At 39.3% G+C, this 17,847-nt stretch overlaps 2 protein-coding genes across 5 annotated transcripts; one reads left to right on the top strand and one right to left on the bottom strand.

Moving 5' to 3' along the window:
* Window positions 1-767: 767 nt before the first annotated feature.
* Window positions 768-6,005, top strand: LOC129574986 (uncharacterized). Its single transcript, XM_055457723.1, has 5 exons — window positions 768-1,173; window positions 4,042-4,166; window positions 4,252-4,443; window positions 4,553-5,004; window positions 5,066-6,005. Exons 2-5 carry the CDS (start codon window positions 4,155-4,157, stop codon window positions 5,445-5,447), a joined length of 1,038 nt encoding a protein of 345 aa, XP_055313698.1. The 5' UTR covers window positions 768-1,173; window positions 4,042-4,154; the 3' UTR covers window positions 5,448-6,005.
* A 1,863-nt stretch (window positions 6,006-7,868) lies between these two features.
* On the bottom strand, window positions 7,869-17,701 carry LOC129574966 (nucleoprotein TPR). Of its 4 annotated transcripts, none has more exons than XM_055457682.1 (16): window positions 17,538-17,701; window positions 17,158-17,298; window positions 16,773-17,013; window positions 14,564-16,422; window positions 12,732-14,475; window positions 11,316-12,647; window positions 10,907-11,239; window positions 10,334-10,821; window positions 10,098-10,257; window positions 9,734-10,017; window positions 9,437-9,640; window positions 9,076-9,364; window positions 8,811-8,962; window positions 8,689-8,738; window positions 8,341-8,432; window positions 7,869-8,270 (listed from the first exon to the last, which is right to left on the bottom strand). In XM_055457682.1, exons 3-16 carry the CDS (start codon window positions 16,942-16,944, stop codon window positions 8,131-8,133), a joined length of 7,299 nt encoding a protein of 2,432 aa, XP_055313657.1. In that variant the 5' UTR covers window positions 16,945-17,013; window positions 17,158-17,298; window positions 17,538-17,701; the 3' UTR covers window positions 7,869-8,130. The 4 variants fall into 4 exon arrangements, with proteins under 4 accessions (XP_055313657.1, XP_055313658.1, XP_055313655.1 ...); XM_055457683.1 differs by having other exon boundaries at window positions 10,907-11,236; XM_055457680.1 differs by lacking the exons at window positions 17,158-17,298; window positions 17,538-17,701 and having other exon boundaries at window positions 11,316-14,475; window positions 16,773-16,944.
* Window positions 17,702-17,847: the final 146 nt, after the last annotated feature.

Here is a 17,847-nt window from a genome sequence, read left to right as displayed (position 1 = left end):
AGAGAGAGAGAGAGAGAGAGAGAGAGAGAGAAGAAAAAACACTACGAAGCGCCAACAAATCGACGGACGCAAAGAAAACAAAACATTTGCAGAGCTAAACATAATGAACACACTGCGTTCGGTAGCTAGAAGCATATTGTTAACGTGACCCAAGCATGAGAATCCCCAGTGGCTAGAGTGAACATGTAATGTTCATTTTACGATGTAACAGGGCACTTTAACAATATAAAAGCAGGTTTCTAACTAGAAAAAATAGTGAAGGAAAAAAGGCATCAATAACAACAACGGCAGCCGCACCGCATACGGCCACTATTTTTTTTTCGTGTTCGAGCCAACAAGTGCATATATCCCATGTTTCATGTGTTTGTCCTGTTGAGAGTTCAATATGTGCGTTGACTTACCAACATACCAGTGTGTGGCTTATGATGGTGGATGGACGGCTTACGATGTATCGCGGTATTAAATAAAATACTACACACCGTTTAAGTATGATCCAGGAAAATTGCCAAAAACATAAGTGAGTGGAAAAACTTACACACATTTTATCCACATAGGTCACGTGCTGTTGGAGTTTTGGTATGTTGGTATGTTGTTCAAGCTAGAACTTGAAAATGAATGTGCTCTCTCTCTCCCTCTCTTTCCGCTTCATGTGGAAGTAAAAGTGGCAACAACATATCATAAAGAACGGAAAGAAAATAGCATGCGATGCGCGTTCACATCCCCAATGCTTGGGAGAGTGCCACTCGCAACAGTTAGTTGGTGAATTCGAAAGCGATCAGATCTGTTTACATCGCTCATGCAAATACGTGTTTCATTGTTTCGTTCCAAGTGCAATTTCCATTCGATTTTTATTTTTCGGACGAATATCTGCGATACGAAAGAAAAAGAAAAAGAAAAAAAAAACACACAAAGAAAACGTTAACCGAGACCGCCAACCAGCCAGTCTCTAATCTAGCCAAACTATAGCACATATTCGTGATAGGGGAACACACGAATCAGAGAGGAAAATAACGAAGAAAGAAAAATTATAAGAAATATTGTGCGAGTTCATATTTCCGTTTCGGTTGTGAAATTATTTATTGTTACAGTTCATGCTAAGCGCGCGCGGAAATTTTAGTCTAAATGAAATTGTTATGCAAATCTAAATTGCCGTCGTTATTACATTGAACTTGGGTAATTCACCGTCATTTCATTTTCTATGTAAACATAAAATTTCATTGGGAACGATAAACAATGAATGTCTTTATACTATACACCAACCCATAGTGTTTGAATGGTGTTCTTGACTTTAGTGTGTTTCCGTTTTTTGTTTATTCCCATTTTCATTTGGTTGTACAAACATTCAACCATATAGCCATAGCATTCATAGCATTCCTATCGATTTTTAGAAGAGTCTTGAGAATGATTGGCTTAAAAAAAGACTTTGTTTGTGCGCTTATTGATTATAATGATGATGGCAGTGAAATTCGAATGCGAAAATTGTTGTGATGGTCGCGACACTGCCACATGAAACATTTTTTATGAAAGTCTCCTGAATATCGTGAGGTGCTCAAGCAAACATACACAGATACATACATCGTATCAATTGTTGCATTGTGGAGAACGAATAAAACGTAATACCAAAGCAATGAATGAGTAATTCAAATTAGAACACATAATCGGCTATTGTGGAGCTTGGATTATATTCTGCGATTGAGTGTTATTGTGTTGTCGACACACACAAACACACACCTGTGTAATATCAATGGCAATCGACTCTAATTGCACGTGGCCTCGAGCATTTCGGATTTTGGCAGGACGACGAAATAAAAAGTGGAAATGGTCATACATCGACGAAAATAAACCAAAACATTACAGGCCGAAAAAAATCGATATAAAATGACATTTCATTCTAGATAAAGATCAAATCAATAATTTCTCATTTCTAATTAATCAATGTCCTGCCATTGATATGTATATTTGCGGTCATGTCGGTATTGAAAGCCATGAAATCATAATGACAACAACACATATTCACTGATTTGACGAAATTATCCTTCGGTATTACGGGCTAATTCACAAACAATGGCAATGAACAATGACCAATGCTAGCAAACAGGCATTTGCACATTCCATTTTTGGTGTGTCCTTCTCCAAGTGCACTTGCATTACATTGGATTGCATTGCACAGCAATGCAGCGTACCGTAGCGTACAGCGCATACTATAGCATATTCATACATATCGAACAGGTCCTATACTTACAATGTGAAAACATTGAAAACATGCAGCATAAATTATCCATCCAAAATGGACTGGTCACTGATTAGCATTGAATGTGCATTTTCATTGCGTTTCAGTTGGATGTCTGCAATCAACAGTAAGCTCGCTGGCCGCGCTCTATACAGTTCAAACAAAGGTTGAATGCTAACATTTTTCATTTTCCCTTCGTTGTTGCCTCTTCGCCGAGTCCTTGATATTGCCAGCTAAAGGGGAATCGCTACCGTGTAAATCGTCCACAAACGATTCCCTGAATTTGATTCCGTAGTGCGCACAATATCTCACACACCTGCCAAAAACATATATTTTATCTCCCAAACTACCCCAACCATATCATCTCCACTGGTGTAAATAATTCCATAGGGTGGAAGCATCAACAAAATTCAAATTGGCGCGCTGTTTAGTTCAGAAAAAAATTACGAAATTACATTGATTTTCCTATTTGAATTGAGGGCGCTCGTGTCGCCACAGTTGTTTTCGGTCTCAGCTTCCACCCGATGAATAATTCATATTCGATTTGTCTTCTGAAAATTAACTGAATCCTTTTTATTTCTTATTCGTTCTCGTTTTTATTCTTCAGATGATTTTCTCTTGTTGGGTTTTTTCCTTGGCGTTCGCTCTTTGCGTTTGTGTGAGCGAACATCGTTGATACCAACACACACACACACACAATTCAATGTTTACCTTCGTGTTATTCACGTTTTCTCCCGTATCGAATCCATTTCGCTTTAAATTTTTATTTCCGAGTCATCGATATCGATGGCTGCTGCATTAAATCAATACAAATAAAAACCGAACGAATACAATGTTGATAGCGCGTGCGGTGTGTAGCTGCTTTCGATTCGTGCTTTATGTTTTAGCGTTGATTCATTCGATCGAAGTCACTTTCGACCATTCGATTTGGTCACACTCAATATCATATGCCGGAATTGAATGTTTTCGACGTTTCAATGATACAAATGTGAAAATGTCTAGAGCAGACATCATCATAATGCATCATAAACACGCACTTTAGACCAATCGACCATAGGCACAGACGTGAACATTTAAAAGGAGAATGAAAATAAAACGTATGATAATAGCGCTCGCGGGGTATAATAGTAAAAACTATACCAAAGTTCAGAGCAAAAGAGTGTTTAGCTTGTTCAAGGTCTCAGTATCAGTAATCAAAGCTTTATACGAGAGTAAACAAAACCGCTACACTCCAATTGGAAAGGAGAAAGAGATTCACTTTTATTATTTTTCGTATTTGTTTGGAGACATGTAGCTTTTACCGTTGATGGTGCGCACATTACGGCACGCACAACATTCGGCTAGCCATATAGTGAACAAATGCACAACAGCAACAACAACATCCACCATAATAAAACTAATATCAACAATGTGTTTTTAATGTGGAATTTTCTTGTTAGCTATAACGCAGAATGCATGCAGCAACATTATTGCCGCGCTCGATACATCTACCGCATGCACACACACTAATACCATTTCGGTTCCAAAAGCAAATACGTACACTCTTGTCACTCTACTTTGGAACAAAACAAAAAATGGAAGGCAAAATTGTCGACGGAGCATTCCATACAAGATTTCCTTAACTATGCATTAAATTGTTTCTTCGCTTTTGTACAAAGAACCATTCACATTTACAAGCTTTCCGCCAGTTCTCTTTCATTCTCTCTTGCTACGTTTCTTTCATTTTTCATGTTTCTCTGCGTTGATGAAATTCAAGAAGTCAAAGCAATCGACTTATGCAATGCATACGTATATCGTTTTATATTTTGCAGGAGAATGCCTTTTTAGTTAGAAATAATTGAGGCCTACGCGGTAGCAAGACCAAATTTATCACATCGACGTTTGGAATGATATCAAGTAGAAAGGGGGTGAGATTTCATACAAAATGCAGGTAAATGTATGTGCTAATGAGCATCGCACCATGAGTGAAGGTTATATATTTGGAATATTTTCCGCTTTTCCTCTCTGCTTCATGCAAATAGAAACCAGAAAAACGACATGAATCGAGACTGAAAAAGCTGTGGCGCTCTCCAAAAGCCACCTCTCCCGATGAATCGACAGGAGCTGAAAGTCCAACACAGATGAAAGGCCAAAAATTGCAACAACTCCAACTGAGTCCCGTTTTCAATAAGCCCACATGTTCATTGCCTTTGTTGCAGGTTTGGCCGAGCCAAGTAAGCTATACGCTCACATTATTTCATTAATTTAATTATCTGTGAATAAAGTCAGTTTTTTTTCTCTCTCACTTTTTTCCATTTCTTCTCTGCACCATTGTGGGTTAAGGACTCGCCACGAGGCCAAGCAGATGGCCAAAGTTTTGTATTTGGAAGTTATGTAGATGAAAGTGGGGAGAGCAATGAGAATGAGCGGCGAGATTCATCGTTCAGTGATCAAATACATGGTCGTGATTCGGGAATTGATTCAAGCCAAGCGTCTCCATCACCCAACACAGTCACATATCTACCAAACGGATCGCCAACACCTTCATTGAACAACGGTAGCAAACAGCGAAGACCATCAAGTGCCCTTCTGCACCCAGATCATGCACGATTACTACCACCTCCAAGCCGAGGTCAAATATCACCGGATCAATCATCAACCGAGGACTTGACAGAGTATCTATCCAATGCGAGTTTGAAACATCGCGGCGAACTCAGTCAACAATTTTATTTGGCCAGTCCAAGCATTACATCTTCGACAACGTCTATCGCTGCATCGAGTAGCAAAAGTCATCGGTAAAACGGCAGCTGAAATTGAAATGTAGAAACTTTGTGAAGAAAATTTGTTTATTTGTAGGTTTTGTGACACATGGCTTCAACAGGAAAAGGATCCAGACTATCGACGCCGATCGTCAACGATGACAAATCGCTATTCACTATTCGATGCATTGGATTTGGAGTGTGTCCTTTTGCGAGCCGCTGCCAGGGGTTCCGTTGGTCCATATTCGTTGAGTGAATCATTGCGATTTGATAAGTTAACATTTACTCAATCGCTAGCATTTCCAGCGTTGGCTCGTGGCTTGGCAACTAAACAACGTCGCACCGATAAACACACCACACGACCAACCAATTCACATGAATCGCTGCTGAACACATTCGCTAAAGTCATCACCGCCGTGGTTTTGTTTGTCGTTTCCATTCTGGTATTTCTCGTCGTGTATAAATTTGTGCGAACGTGAGGGTTACTTTTAACCCAAAATAACGGGTTCACGTCACTGAATAATAATAATAATAATAATGCATCAATTAGTTATAAAAACTGGTATCCTCCGAATGGCTCATCGTCAGCGACACATTCGAACACTTTCGTTTGGCCGCCACCACCACCACCTAAACCGTACGATACATCGAATATGACTGAATCGCAAAGTAATCATAGAAGCCCATTCGATGCATCACGCAGTACATTTCTGGGAAAAATTGGACACGGTTTTAATGTTCGACACTTCAATTCCACGCATCGCAAAATGAAAGAGCCATCAAAATGACATGATTCAACAGAATAACAACAAAGGTGTACAAAATATAGAAATGTCACTTTTTTGTTTGCTTGGCACATCAACATGTGACATCGGATTTTAAATTTTAACAAAATACATTTTATTCTCAAACAATTCGCACATTACATTGTGATGCGTTTTGAATTGTTCAATCATGAATAAAGCCATTGAATACCGGTTTTATTTGAGGCGAAATTTATGCCGTGGGATTTTGATAGTTTTGCGTAATATTGGATAGAAAATCAAGTGAAATTTGCCATTGAACGAAGCATATATACATACGTACATTACTAACGAACGCCTAAAAACATATCGAAACAGCGAATTGAGCAAACATTCAATTCAAACCTCTGAAAATGGATCGAATTGCATTGAATTTTGAAAACTATTTTATTGATAGTTTGAATGCTTTTATTTGATTTTATTTAAATTTCAGCTTGAATCTTCATCGGTTGAGACCGCCTAAAAGGCCATGCAATGTCACATGTATGCACTTAACAATACATTTTGCCTGATGAAGAACAAATTAAATTCCATTCAAATGAATAATGGAAACTTGCATGTTGAAATACTAAACACAAAAAAATAATTGGAATTCATGCGAGTAAGGATGCTTTTAAAAAAACATTCACTAAGACTTTTTGTAAGTAAACAATAATTTATGCAAATCGTTTTACGATGAATGCACCAAACATGTTAAGGGAATTTCAAACATGTGGTTTCAACATCTCATCAATAAATCAGCTTTTGAAATTAGTTTCCATTGGCATGTTAATGCTGCTAAAATAAAATTCTAGATTTTAGACACTGATTTTCGATATATTGAACAAAATAAGAAAAACATAAATTAAATTATTAATAACAAAAAAATAAACATAAAATTAATAAATATTTTATATAAGGTTAAATTGTGCTGTGGCCAAAATTAATTACAAGAAAAAATTCCAAACGTTTTTTGAAGGAAGAAACAAACAAGTTTATTATCCTAAACAGAATATAAATTAGAATAAGAATGAAGAGAATTCGCTACACAGCATCACTTTGCTTTTTTTGTAGATAATAGAATGCATTTCATTTCTTCGCCTTAAGAATTTGGCTGCGGATTTTTATTTTTTACATTGATGAAACAAAAATCGAATACAAACAAATTGAAGGTTTATCGAAAAGAATTGATTGAAATATTTATATTAAACCGACAATCATTTTATGTGACTATTTTGGATTAAACAAGTACATGGCAACGCATTTATTTGGACATATATATATATATATATATATATATATATACATATATCACTTGCTCATTACGGGAAGAAATGAACAGAAGAAAAAAAAACAAATTATAATTGAAAACTGACAAAAGAAAAAAAATCTAATCTAACTTTCAATTTTCAGTGCCTTCTTCTTTCCTCATCATCCACACATTCGCAATACTTGGAAACTCGAACAAATATCGATTCCCACACACAAACACATAAAATTTGCATTCGAAAAAAAAAAATTCGGAAGAATCGCGAATACAGTGTGTTTTCTTTTTCGAACTGTTTTTTTTCTCTTGTTTTCTATTCATAAGCAATTCTTGCAACGTTCACTCATAACCAATTTTAAAATTTCTCAACTGTGTTTTAATCGCCTTGTTCAACTGAACGACTTAAGCTAAGACCTCAACTCTCTATTTTGAATTCTTGAAAGCTGCAAAAATGCAACGCGAAAAACAAAGAAATATAAATAAAAATATTGCCTCAAACGAACTAATAATAATCTAGATTAATAAGCAAAATGTTACCCACTTATCCCACTTACCATAAATGCTGCTGCACATTCATATTCCGTATAACTATAATAATAATAATAATAATAATAATATTAATAATAATAATAATAATTGACAGCACTTGTTGTTGAATTAAAGAAGAAAAAATAAGTACAAACTGAAAGGATTTGCGGATTGTTGGCTTACACTCAATATCACCGACAATATTATTAATTGCCTACTTGAATTAGACATTTTACATTACTATGTAAACAAATAAATGGTCACAATTGCCGATATTCTCATTTAAATCCATACTCTCTTTGTCATTTTAGAAAATCGGTTCGTTTTTTTTTTTAAATTTTAGTCATAGTTTATTTATCAAAAAAATGTTTGGTACATTCTTATTACATACGTAGTTTTTTTTCTTCTTGGTTGGTTTTTTTCATGAACATTGGATAAATTCTATGATTGAATCAAGTATTTTCGCCGTTCGGCCCTAATTAAATGTATGAATGTGTGTATGGAACAAAAGTTCGCGATTTTGTTTTTTCTTGAGTTGGTTTTCTGTTTTTGTTTTGTTGCATTCTAGCTTGCGTGTAAGTGAATTTAGAAACGAGAATAGTTTGGACGACGCATTCGTCGTCGTTGACCACGGCCCTGTTGAGTTTGTGCCTGTTGTTGAGGACTAAAACCGCGATTTGGTGAACCAGAATTTTGTTGTTGCTGATAATCTGGTTGATTCATACCTAAACACGCAATAAACGTCCCAATTAAGTACATCGATACATATTTCAAATGTCAATTTGAATCACTTACCTTGATCTTGCCATACAATTGGCTGTGGTCTTCCGCGAAGATTACGACGACCGCGTTGATATGAATTTGGCGTGCCTCGACCACGTGAGCTTCTGTTCATCGTGAAATTGAAATATTTTGAAAAGAAATCGATTATTTGTGGCCAACTTTTTGTTTTCTAGAATTTTCACATGTTTCAAGTTTGTTAAAACAATTGCATCATTATTTTTTTCAAATAACTTTTAGTCAATTTTTAAAATATGAAATGAAAAACAACCACTTGCAGTATTTTAGAGAACTCGTTTCGAATGCAATTTCATTTTGTGAAAATTGAAATTAAGAACAAAACAAATTGACTGTATTGCATACCTTGTTTGATAAGTCGTGGCTACTTCGGCTTCGCGACCTTCTTCTTCAGTCTGAAATAGATCGATATGTTTATTTTTTTTCGGTGTTCCATGGAATAATTGGGGTTGTTCAATCGAATTTACCTCAACGGTTTCGTTACCACCCGATGTCTTTTCACCTTCCGACGAAACACCATCAATTCCTTCTTCGTCTTCGATATCTTCAATCTCTTCAGATACTTTGTTTTCATCGGTTTCGGTGGTTGATGCATTGTCATCAGCAAATTCAGACACTTCTAGAGGAGACAAAAATGTAACGAATGAAATTAAAATGATTTGTTGACTTTCTTGTTGTCACTCAGCAGTCATTGTTAAGGCAGAAACAGTTTTATTGGCTGTGTGATTTTACCTTCAACATCATCAGTAACCAATACTTGTGGAACGCTTGCTTCGGTAGCTGAACTTGTGCTAGCACCAGCGACTGGTTCAACTTGAGCGGTGGTTAATATTGCCGACGTGCTACTTGTTTCATTTGCCGAGCTTGTATCGCGTGGAGACTGTGATGGAACGGTCGAAACGCTACGTCCCGATTCATCTAACTGTGTTAGGTCAATACGAGTGTCATCGATTCCTTCGGATGCCCGTGTTGCTGACTCTGCAAACGTGAAACGTGCTGCAGGCTGTTGATGCGCTTGATGCTATTAAATGAAATATTTGTTGGAAAAATGTGGTCAGTGATTATTTTCAATTAAATGTACAAATCAACTTACATGGGGTTGGGGTGAACTGACAGCCTCGCTGAAGCCATCAGCTCGTCGTGGAACGTATAAAGTTGGTGTGCTTGGCACAATACTATCATCACCAGATTCTTCGTAGTTGATCATAATTGGTTGCTGTTGCTGTTGTTGTTGAGCATTCTGGGCCGAGGCCTGTGACTGTGCACCTTGTTGTGTTGGTGTTAGCGGAGTGGATGTCTATTTTTTTTTTCAATAGGAGCAACGTGTGAATATGCTTGTTTTCGACATAGATATTGGTTAGTTCCGAAATATTTTTGAAACGCAAATTACCTGTTGCTGGCGCAATGGTGTTTGTGCAGCTTGGCCCCTCCATGTGGATGGCGTGGAAGGACCGCTGGAACCAGAATCACTTGCGCTTATCGCCTGGATTTGCTGAGTTTCCTGTGGCTGTGCCGTATTATCTGTACTGGCTTGATCACCCAAGATCTGAACATTTGCCGCAGATGAACTGGTCGAAGCGTTTGGATTTGATTGATTTGGTTCACTGCTGTCATCAACATCAACTTCGTTATTGTCGGATTGAAGAGTCTCAGCATACATATCAGTCGATTCACCTATGAACGGCCGATGAACAAAAAATAACGCTTTAGGAAATGTCGTTAAATGCTGGTGCATTTTCATGCGAGAATATTACCTTGAGCTTCTTCAAATGGTTCAACATTATCACCTTCATCTTCGAATTGAATGGCATCATCTGGCTCAACTGGACCATCATCTGGCATCTCTTCGTCAGATTCCGAATCGACAATCAAAATATTTTCGTCGTCCTGATCACGCTGTGAGGATGTGGTTACCTGAGAAATTATGATCAATTGAGATTTCGATCCATTTTGATTGTTTGATTTGTTTAAACTTTGCACTTAAGCCTACCTGATAATCGACATCTAAACATGACGATTCGCTGACGCCTTGCGAAGTGCTGGAGCCGATTTGTGTTCGGGTTCGTTTGATTTGCGGTTTTTTCTGGCCATGATCCGATGAAATCTCATCGGTTGAGTCAGTTTCCGCATCGCGAGGCCGTTTATGACCGGCTTGTGATGTCGTTACCGTATTACTGGTTGATGTGGCACGATTGTGTGTGCTCATTGTGATCGATTGACTTTGATTACCAGCCGATGTTGACGACGATGCGGATGTACTGGCCGCATGCAATTGATCAATGACTTGTTGTGGTGCAACAATATTTTGCGGTGCATTCTCATGCTGGCGTGGCGAAACCAAAGCGACCGCCTGTTGCTGTACAGTCACTTGCGTGCTTGACGATGACGAAGAATCTTCAACACTTTCGGCCTCTTGCATCGTTTCAGACGAGTTTGATGCAACCGATTGTGTTGGATCGGATTTATCTATGTTGGCACCTAAACCAAGGCAATTGGAAATGTTTTGTGAGTTTTTTTTCTTCTAATTTTTATATTCATGTCGTGCTTGTAATTTCAAACTTACCCATTGGTGAAACGGCAGCGACAACAATTGAAGCTGCTGAACTGGTGGCGGGCATATAATCTGTGTGTGAGCTTGTAGTTGACATTACCTCACCGGTCATTCCACCGCTGGCACTGTGAACCTGTTGTGGCGGAACCAATGCTGTGACAGCACTGCCTGATGAAGCCGACGAACTGCCGTGAATCGAAGCAACATTTGCTGTTTGACTTGTGGGCAAAACGGCAGCCGTACGACTATTTTGAACAGACATCGGTCGAATGCTTGCCAAAGGCGTATCACCACCTCGTCGAGGTGTTACCGTTGCCGACTGGTTGCTCGGTCCTGCTATGCCTGCTAACAAATTCAATTGAATTGATTTTCACTCGTTCACTTAAACAGAACAAAAATCAAATATCGCTGAATAACTTACCTGCCATTGGCTTGACGTTAGCTGTACGTGATGCATCCGATGGGCTCTTTTCAATCGCACCACTGCTGGTCGTTGGCTTGGTACCCTGTTGATTACCCAATTGACGGTGCAGTTGATTCAAACGCGATTGTAACGCCTCGTTTTCGCGTGTTAGGCGAGCAATCGTCTCCTTATTTTCTTTGTCCTGATCGGCCAAATCTTTGATTCGATTCTCATTTTGCGATTTAACACTATCATTTTCGGTGCGAACCTGTTCCGAATTGACCAATTGTGTCTTTGTTGCCGTCAATTCACGTGAGATGTGTTTCTTCTCTTCGTTCAATGTTTGAATCGTGCCATTTAATTCACGGAGGGCATTTGCAAGTTTTGCCTCCGATTCGCTTAATTGTTTGGCCAGCGATTCATTTTCGCTTCGAAGTAAATCATTTTGTTCTTGTTTTTCGGTGATCGATGTGCCCAGCTCTTTGATGGTATCGTTAAGCGTCTTATCCGTTTGCGATGCATTCGTGTCACAGAGCTCGGCTGCTTGTTGTTCGAGCGGTTTGGAGGCTTTATCAGCAGCAAGAGCATCATATTTCGCTTGCAATTCAAGGAATTTCTCTTTGTAGCTCTTGGCAATCTTACGAATTTGGATTTCCTTGTTCTTCGTATCGGTGAGCAGAGCCTCTTTGCTGGTCAACTCATCTACCATCTTCTTCACTTCATCGTCGCGTAGCAGTAATTTATTCTTAATCTCAATGATTTCATTTGACATGCGAGCGTTGCTCTGTTTTACCGTCAGAATATCCTCGGTCATTTTCTTCTTTTCATCGGTTATGTTTTGATTGTTCTTTTGCAGTGTTGCCAACTCGACTTCGATACGGTTCTTTTCCTGTTTGATGGATGCAAGCTCTGCCTCGTATTTGTCAATCTTTTCTTTTTCGGTGGTTAGCATCTTTGCCAAATGTTCACGCTCATTCTGCATACGCTTGAATTCTTCGGGATTTTTATTGGAACGTTCAACCAAAGCGTTGGCCCGTTGGCGCCATTGCAGCACTTCGTGGCGCAATTTCGAGTTTTCGCCGGTCAGCTCCTCGGTCTTGGTGTTGAGCTCCCTGTTTTTCTCTTGCAGCGGGAACACCTCATTTTCAACTTTATCATTGCGTTCTGTCAACTCTTTGATGCGATTCAACAGCGAATCACGTTCATCACGCAGCATTCGATTGCTGTCTTGCATTGCGGTGAATGTTTCCAATTTACGCAATACCTCCGTATATTTTGCCATGGTGAGTGGATTCTCTTCTTTTGCGGATACATCTTTAGTCTTAGCATCAACGAATTCCCTAACTTTTTCTAAAAGATGATTTAAAAAACCATAGAATTTTAAAAATGAATAAAATGGGCTTGAAAAACTGTACAAAATATACAGTAACTTACCGTTCAAAATCTTCATTTCAGCAGAGAGTCGAATGTTTTCATTGCGGAATACATCGACATTGGCCAAGGCGACATCCTTTTCGGCACGCAAATATTTGATGATTGACATCAATTTGTCACGGCCATCGTTGTCAGTGATGGAGCGATTGATGATCGAATCATTCTGTGATTCATTCATGCTGACATCTTCTGCGTTGGATTCATTTGCCGATTGAGCGGCCGCTATTGTGGAACTGAGCAATTGCAATTGATCGTGCAGGGCTGCATTCTGTGAATTCAAATCCTCCAAACGTTTTTCCAATTCCTGTTTCTCTTTTTCGAGATGAATGCGATTGGCTTCGTTACCACTTTGTAATTCCTTGAGGACCGACATCGCTTCATCACGTTCAGCTGTCAATTTACTGATTTGACCTTCGACATTGCTCAATTTCTCTTTGCAATCGGTGTATGCTTGCAAATCGGATGTGTGCAATGAAATCGCTTGTGTATACTTGTCGCTGGTGTTCTTCAATTCGGCCGTCAAAACGTTGATCTGTTCACGGAGATCGCGCAAAGCAATGTTACTCTTGCTGATCTTTTCGTATGCTTCTTTGAGCTCTTGTTGCGTCTTCTGCAATTGTTCGCTACTGTCGGTGTTCGTGAGCTGAGCATCAGTGATTTGCAATTTAATTTCAGTTTCTAGGTCTTCAACACGTGACAACAGTTCGGTCTCACGTACTTTGGCCTCTTGCAACTCCTTTTCGGTTTTGGCACGATATTCATTGTATCGATCGCTGATATCCTTGAGCTGTATTTCACTTTCTTTGGAAATTTTACTATATTGTTCGATCGTTTCGTGACAGGATTCCACCTCCTTCCTCAAGTGCTCAATCTCGACATTGGCCAAATCCAATTTCACTTGCAACTCCTTGGCGCGCTTGTTCGCCTTGGCCACTGGATTGTCTTTAACATTTGGAGTGAGAGCTTCTTGCAATTTCTTGCTCAATGTTTCCGTTTGATCGGTCTTCTGAGCGAGTTGATCGCGTAAGTCCTTCAATACACCTTGCAATCGCTCAACTTCAGCCTTTTCTTCGGCCGCCTTTTCGAGGGCTGATTTCGTTTTTCGTTCCAAATCCGTACTCAATTCGCGGAAGTGATCTTTTTCTTCTTGCAAATGACGACGCAATGCCGAACATTCGCGCACCGTTTCATCCAAACGTTGTTCAGCTCGAGCACGACCATCGTTTTCGGAACGCTCAAGTTGACACTTCAACAATTCCAAATTATTTAAAACAACATTTTGCTTCTGACGCTCACTGTACAGTGCTTCACGTTCAGATTGTAGACGGCTTTCGGTATCACGCAATATTTCACATTGTTGTCGGAGATTTTTGTTACTCACCTCAGCATTGGACAATTGTTTCTGCGTGTTGAACAACTCTTCACGCAAATAGGCAATCGTTTGTTCCTGCTTTGTGATTGTGGTGTCATAAATTTTGTTACGCTCTTCGAGGGCCGAAATTTGCTTCTTGAAATCGGACAGATCGTTTTCGAGGCTCTTGATCTTCTCGAGTTTGAATTCAAAGTTGTTCTTCAGTTTGCAATTGGTTGTTGTCAGCTCACGAAGCTCGCTACGCATCGAATTGAACTGATCGTTCATGATTTTATCGTTGGCCATCTTTTCTTTGCGATACTCATCGTGCTCTTCCTTGAGGGTTTGAAGCTGTTTTGAAGATTCTTTAAGTTTCTCTTGAAGTTCCAGCACCTGTAAGAAAAAATTGGCGAAACGATTAGATTGCCGAAATAACAAAGTAATTAGGGAATGCGTATTCCCAAGAAGGAGGAAAAACTACCTTTTTGTCCACATTTGATGATTGTGCCTGTGCACCACTGGCAGATGATGCACTGCTTGTCGATGCTAATGGTGTTTCTTCATCGACCGTTTCCATATTTTCAACCATCGAACCATCCATGCTGATGTTCAGAATTGGCTTACCAACATCCTTCATTATTTCGAAGTACAAGAGCTTATAGCGATCTCGTTGCTGAATGTACTGTTGAATCATTTGTGCCTGGTGCCGTTGCTGCAATTCCATGTGCTCCAACCGTTTTGTGTATTCGGCAATCTTCGATTCATACGTTGACTGATCGAAATTACTTTGTGTCTCTTCAATCTCCTCCAATTTTGTGCTCAAATCACGTACCAACAGCAATAATTTCTGGTTATTTTCCTGCAGCTCGTCCATGTTGCTGAATGTAACCAGTTTCTTGGTGATAACTTCACTGGCCGACATATCCGAGCAAACGGATTGATCGGGTGCGTCGGACACAATGCCACCACGAAGCTGTTCAACCTCTTTCAGCAAGAAGCAAACCTGTCGTGAGAGATCGGATTGGCACGTCTTCAATCGCTTATTCTCACGCTCCAGATAGGCATACTTCGATGTGGCCTCTTGCAACTTTTCACGTTCAACCACACGTTCGGTGATCATATTGTCCAGTTGTTCGCGAATTTGTGCATTTGCTTCGACCAATTTGTCATTTTCGATTTGTTGTTTGTTGATGGCCGGTGCCCGTTCTTCGATCTCTTGCAAAATCTCCTTCATCTGAATTTTCAATTTGGCATTTTCACGTTGCTCTGAGCGCAAACCCTCGGTGGATTTGACATATTCGGAATAGATTTCGGTGAGCGTCATATTTGACTTGAGAATCTTAGCGGTGGCGGCAGCCGACGGTGCAACACGTTCGATGACATGCTCAAGGTTTTCTTCTTGTGCCGTCTTCAGTAAATCATTGGCATTCTTGAGTTCGACGCGCATACCATCAATAATACTGTCTTTTTCCTTGAGCTCTTCGCTGTGCTGCAATGCATCCTCTTTGTATTTCGTCTCGAGGTCACCATATTCTTCGACGGAATCGGACAGCATTTTCTTCAAATCGGCAACGGCATTTGTCAATTCGGTCAAATGCTTTTTGGTGTCTTCATTATCGTTCTTGTAAATGTCCGCCAATTTGCTCTTCGCCAGCAGCTCATTTTTGTAGCAATCGATCATTTTCATGGATTCGTCTGCCTCGTCCTTGCGTTTGGCCGACAATTCTTCAAGTCGATTCTGTAGCGTCTGATTTGACTCTTGCAAATGTGCAATCGAACTGTTGGCAATATTCAATTCTTCAACGCGCTCATTCAACTTCGCCTCGAGATCCAAGCGTGTGAATTGTTTTTCGCGGCGAATTGCCATCAATTCTTCTAAATTGCTCTGGTACGTTTCGGTCAAACTAGCTAGCTGCGATTGCAAGATGTTTTTGTCTTGTTCCATGCGACGCTCTTTGTACTCGAGACTGGCCTCTTTCGATTGGATTTCATCATATTTTCCAATTGCATCGTATTTTGCATTGATGGCGGCTTTCAATTGTTTCTCCAATTCACGCACATCACCCTTCAACCGCTCAATTTCAGCCGTACGACTTTCCAAATTACTTTGCAGCGCATCACGTTCGTTGATCAAATTGTCACGTTGCCGCTTGCACTCGATATTTTCCGCTTCCAATTTGGTGACGGATTTTTGGAAACGCGCCACTTCAGCCCGTACATCATCCAATTGTTTGCGCAGCTCAAGCACATTCTGTTGTGACTTGTCCAATTTGACTTCGTTGTCTTCATTTTTTGTGGTCAATTCTAGGATCAGTTTTTCATATTCAACGGTCTTTTGGGCTGGACACGAGAGAAGAAAAAAAAAATTACAATGAAAATTCGCTGTAAATGCACATTTCAGCTGTATTGGGTTATATGTCAATTTGACAGAATAAAAAACAGCCATGAGATTTCACAACGCAAACGTCATTCCACAACCTATACACAGTTCGTGAAACGGTTTTCATTGCGATCGCAGTTTGTCCATAGGAAAATCATCAGTCGAAAAATTATCGATGGTTGCTTATATGCATGATTTTGTTTTTCGTTTTTTTTTTCATTCTCCTTTGAAGCCACAACAAAAATGACATTGGTTCTTCTCTAAATGTATCGCATAGTATGTGTGGCAGAAAAAAAATACGGTTACTTACAGTGTGTTCGCTGTAATGTTTCGTACAGTGCTTGTGTTGTGAGATATTCATCGAAACGTTCTTCGAAAAATTTCTCGATTTTTTTCACGGTGTCTGGGGCAACTTTATCCAGTTCCCGACGATTCAGTATTTTTGATAGAATTTTACTCGTCTCCCATTCCGGTTTATCCATCGTAAGATTGTTGTCTAATGCTTGGTTCTCGGTCGCGTGAGAATTTGTTTCGTGTTTCCAAATGTATCACTTTTGATTTTTTTTTCATTGGTCGAGTTGATTGGAAGGAAAAAAGACAGAAAGAAATAAAATGAACAAAAATTTGCGATTTTTTCTTTCATTTCATTCTGAATTCGCATTTTAATGACAATTCCATCGATTTTGGTTACTTACTTTAATTTTATGCACGTTCCTATTGAAAAATTCGTATCACCTCAAAAATACTGTGTTTGTCGCACGAGCGAAGTGTCTCTGCTTAGTTTGCTTGTTAAAATGCTCTTTTGTAAATGGCGACCGGCGGTAAAATGAAGTAAGCTAAAATAAAAAAAAAACACCGACACAATGTCGCTTATTTTTTGCATGTGTTGAAATGTTTTGTTTTCGCGTGCATAACATCGACAGCCAGAACCTGATGCAAACACTCACGTTGTGCGTCGGTAAACGAGCAATTGTCCGATTGCAGAAAAAAGAAGAATCATTTCAATGTCTCGTTCACACGACACCCCGGCACGAATGCCATTCTATAAATTCATACGTAGTTTTCAATTACTTACTTTGATTGTTTTTTGGCGAAATAATTTTTGCTCGTGTTTATTTCCAATCCAATAAATTGTGCAACCAGAAAACAAAATCGACACAACCTTTGTAGACAAAATGCAAACTTTGACAACTCAATGGCTCACGCTGAATCGCATTGGATGATATTGGTTCTTGATTTGGTGTTACCACCGGTGGTGAATAGTCGATAAAGCAGACTTCGCCCCAGGAGCCTTTTGTATTTGAGCGCGAACTTTAAGACTCGCCACGATTTAAGAAACAATTTGTCACGTCACAATTGTTACCATAATTTTTTTTTTCAAAATG

The sequence above is a fragment of the Sitodiplosis mosellana genome, unplaced genomic scaffold, assembly GCF_009176505.1.
Source record: "Sitodiplosis mosellana isolate CC-2019 unplaced genomic scaffold, AAFC_SMos_1.0 Smas_scaffold_6166, whole genome shotgun sequence".
NCBI lineage: Eukaryota > Metazoa > Arthropoda > Insecta > Diptera > Cecidomyiidae > Sitodiplosis > Sitodiplosis mosellana.
The sequence above is the reverse complement of the archived record's forward strand: the minus strand, read 5'-3'. Positions and strand labels throughout refer to the sequence as shown.

What these genes read in the sequence shown, in the direction of transcription:
- LOC129574986 (XM_055457723.1), top strand. An exon ending in TGCAGGTTTGGCCGAGCCAA is followed by an intron (nt 4,444 to 4,552) that starts GTAAGCTATACG and finishes TTGTGGGTTAAG; the next exon opens with GACTCGCCACGAGGCCAAGC. An exon ending in TCGAGTAGCAAAAGTCATCG is followed by an intron (nt 5,005 to 5,065) that starts GTAAAACGGCAG and finishes GTTTATTTGTAG; the next exon opens with GTTTTGTGACACATGGCTTC.
- LOC129574966 (XM_055457680.1), bottom strand. Translation starts at nt 16,944, where the DNA reads ATGGATAAACCGGAATGGGAGACGAGTAAAATTCTATCAAAAATACTG. An exon ending in CACCATTGCGCCAGCAACAG is followed by an intron (nt 9,641 to 9,733) that starts GTAATTTGCGTT and finishes AAAAAAAAATAG; the next exon opens with ACATCCACTCCGCTAACACC. An exon ending in GCCACGACTTATCAAACAAG is followed by an intron (nt 8,433 to 8,688) that starts GTATGCAATACA and finishes CACGATGAACAG; the next exon opens with AAGCTCACGTGGTCGAGGCA.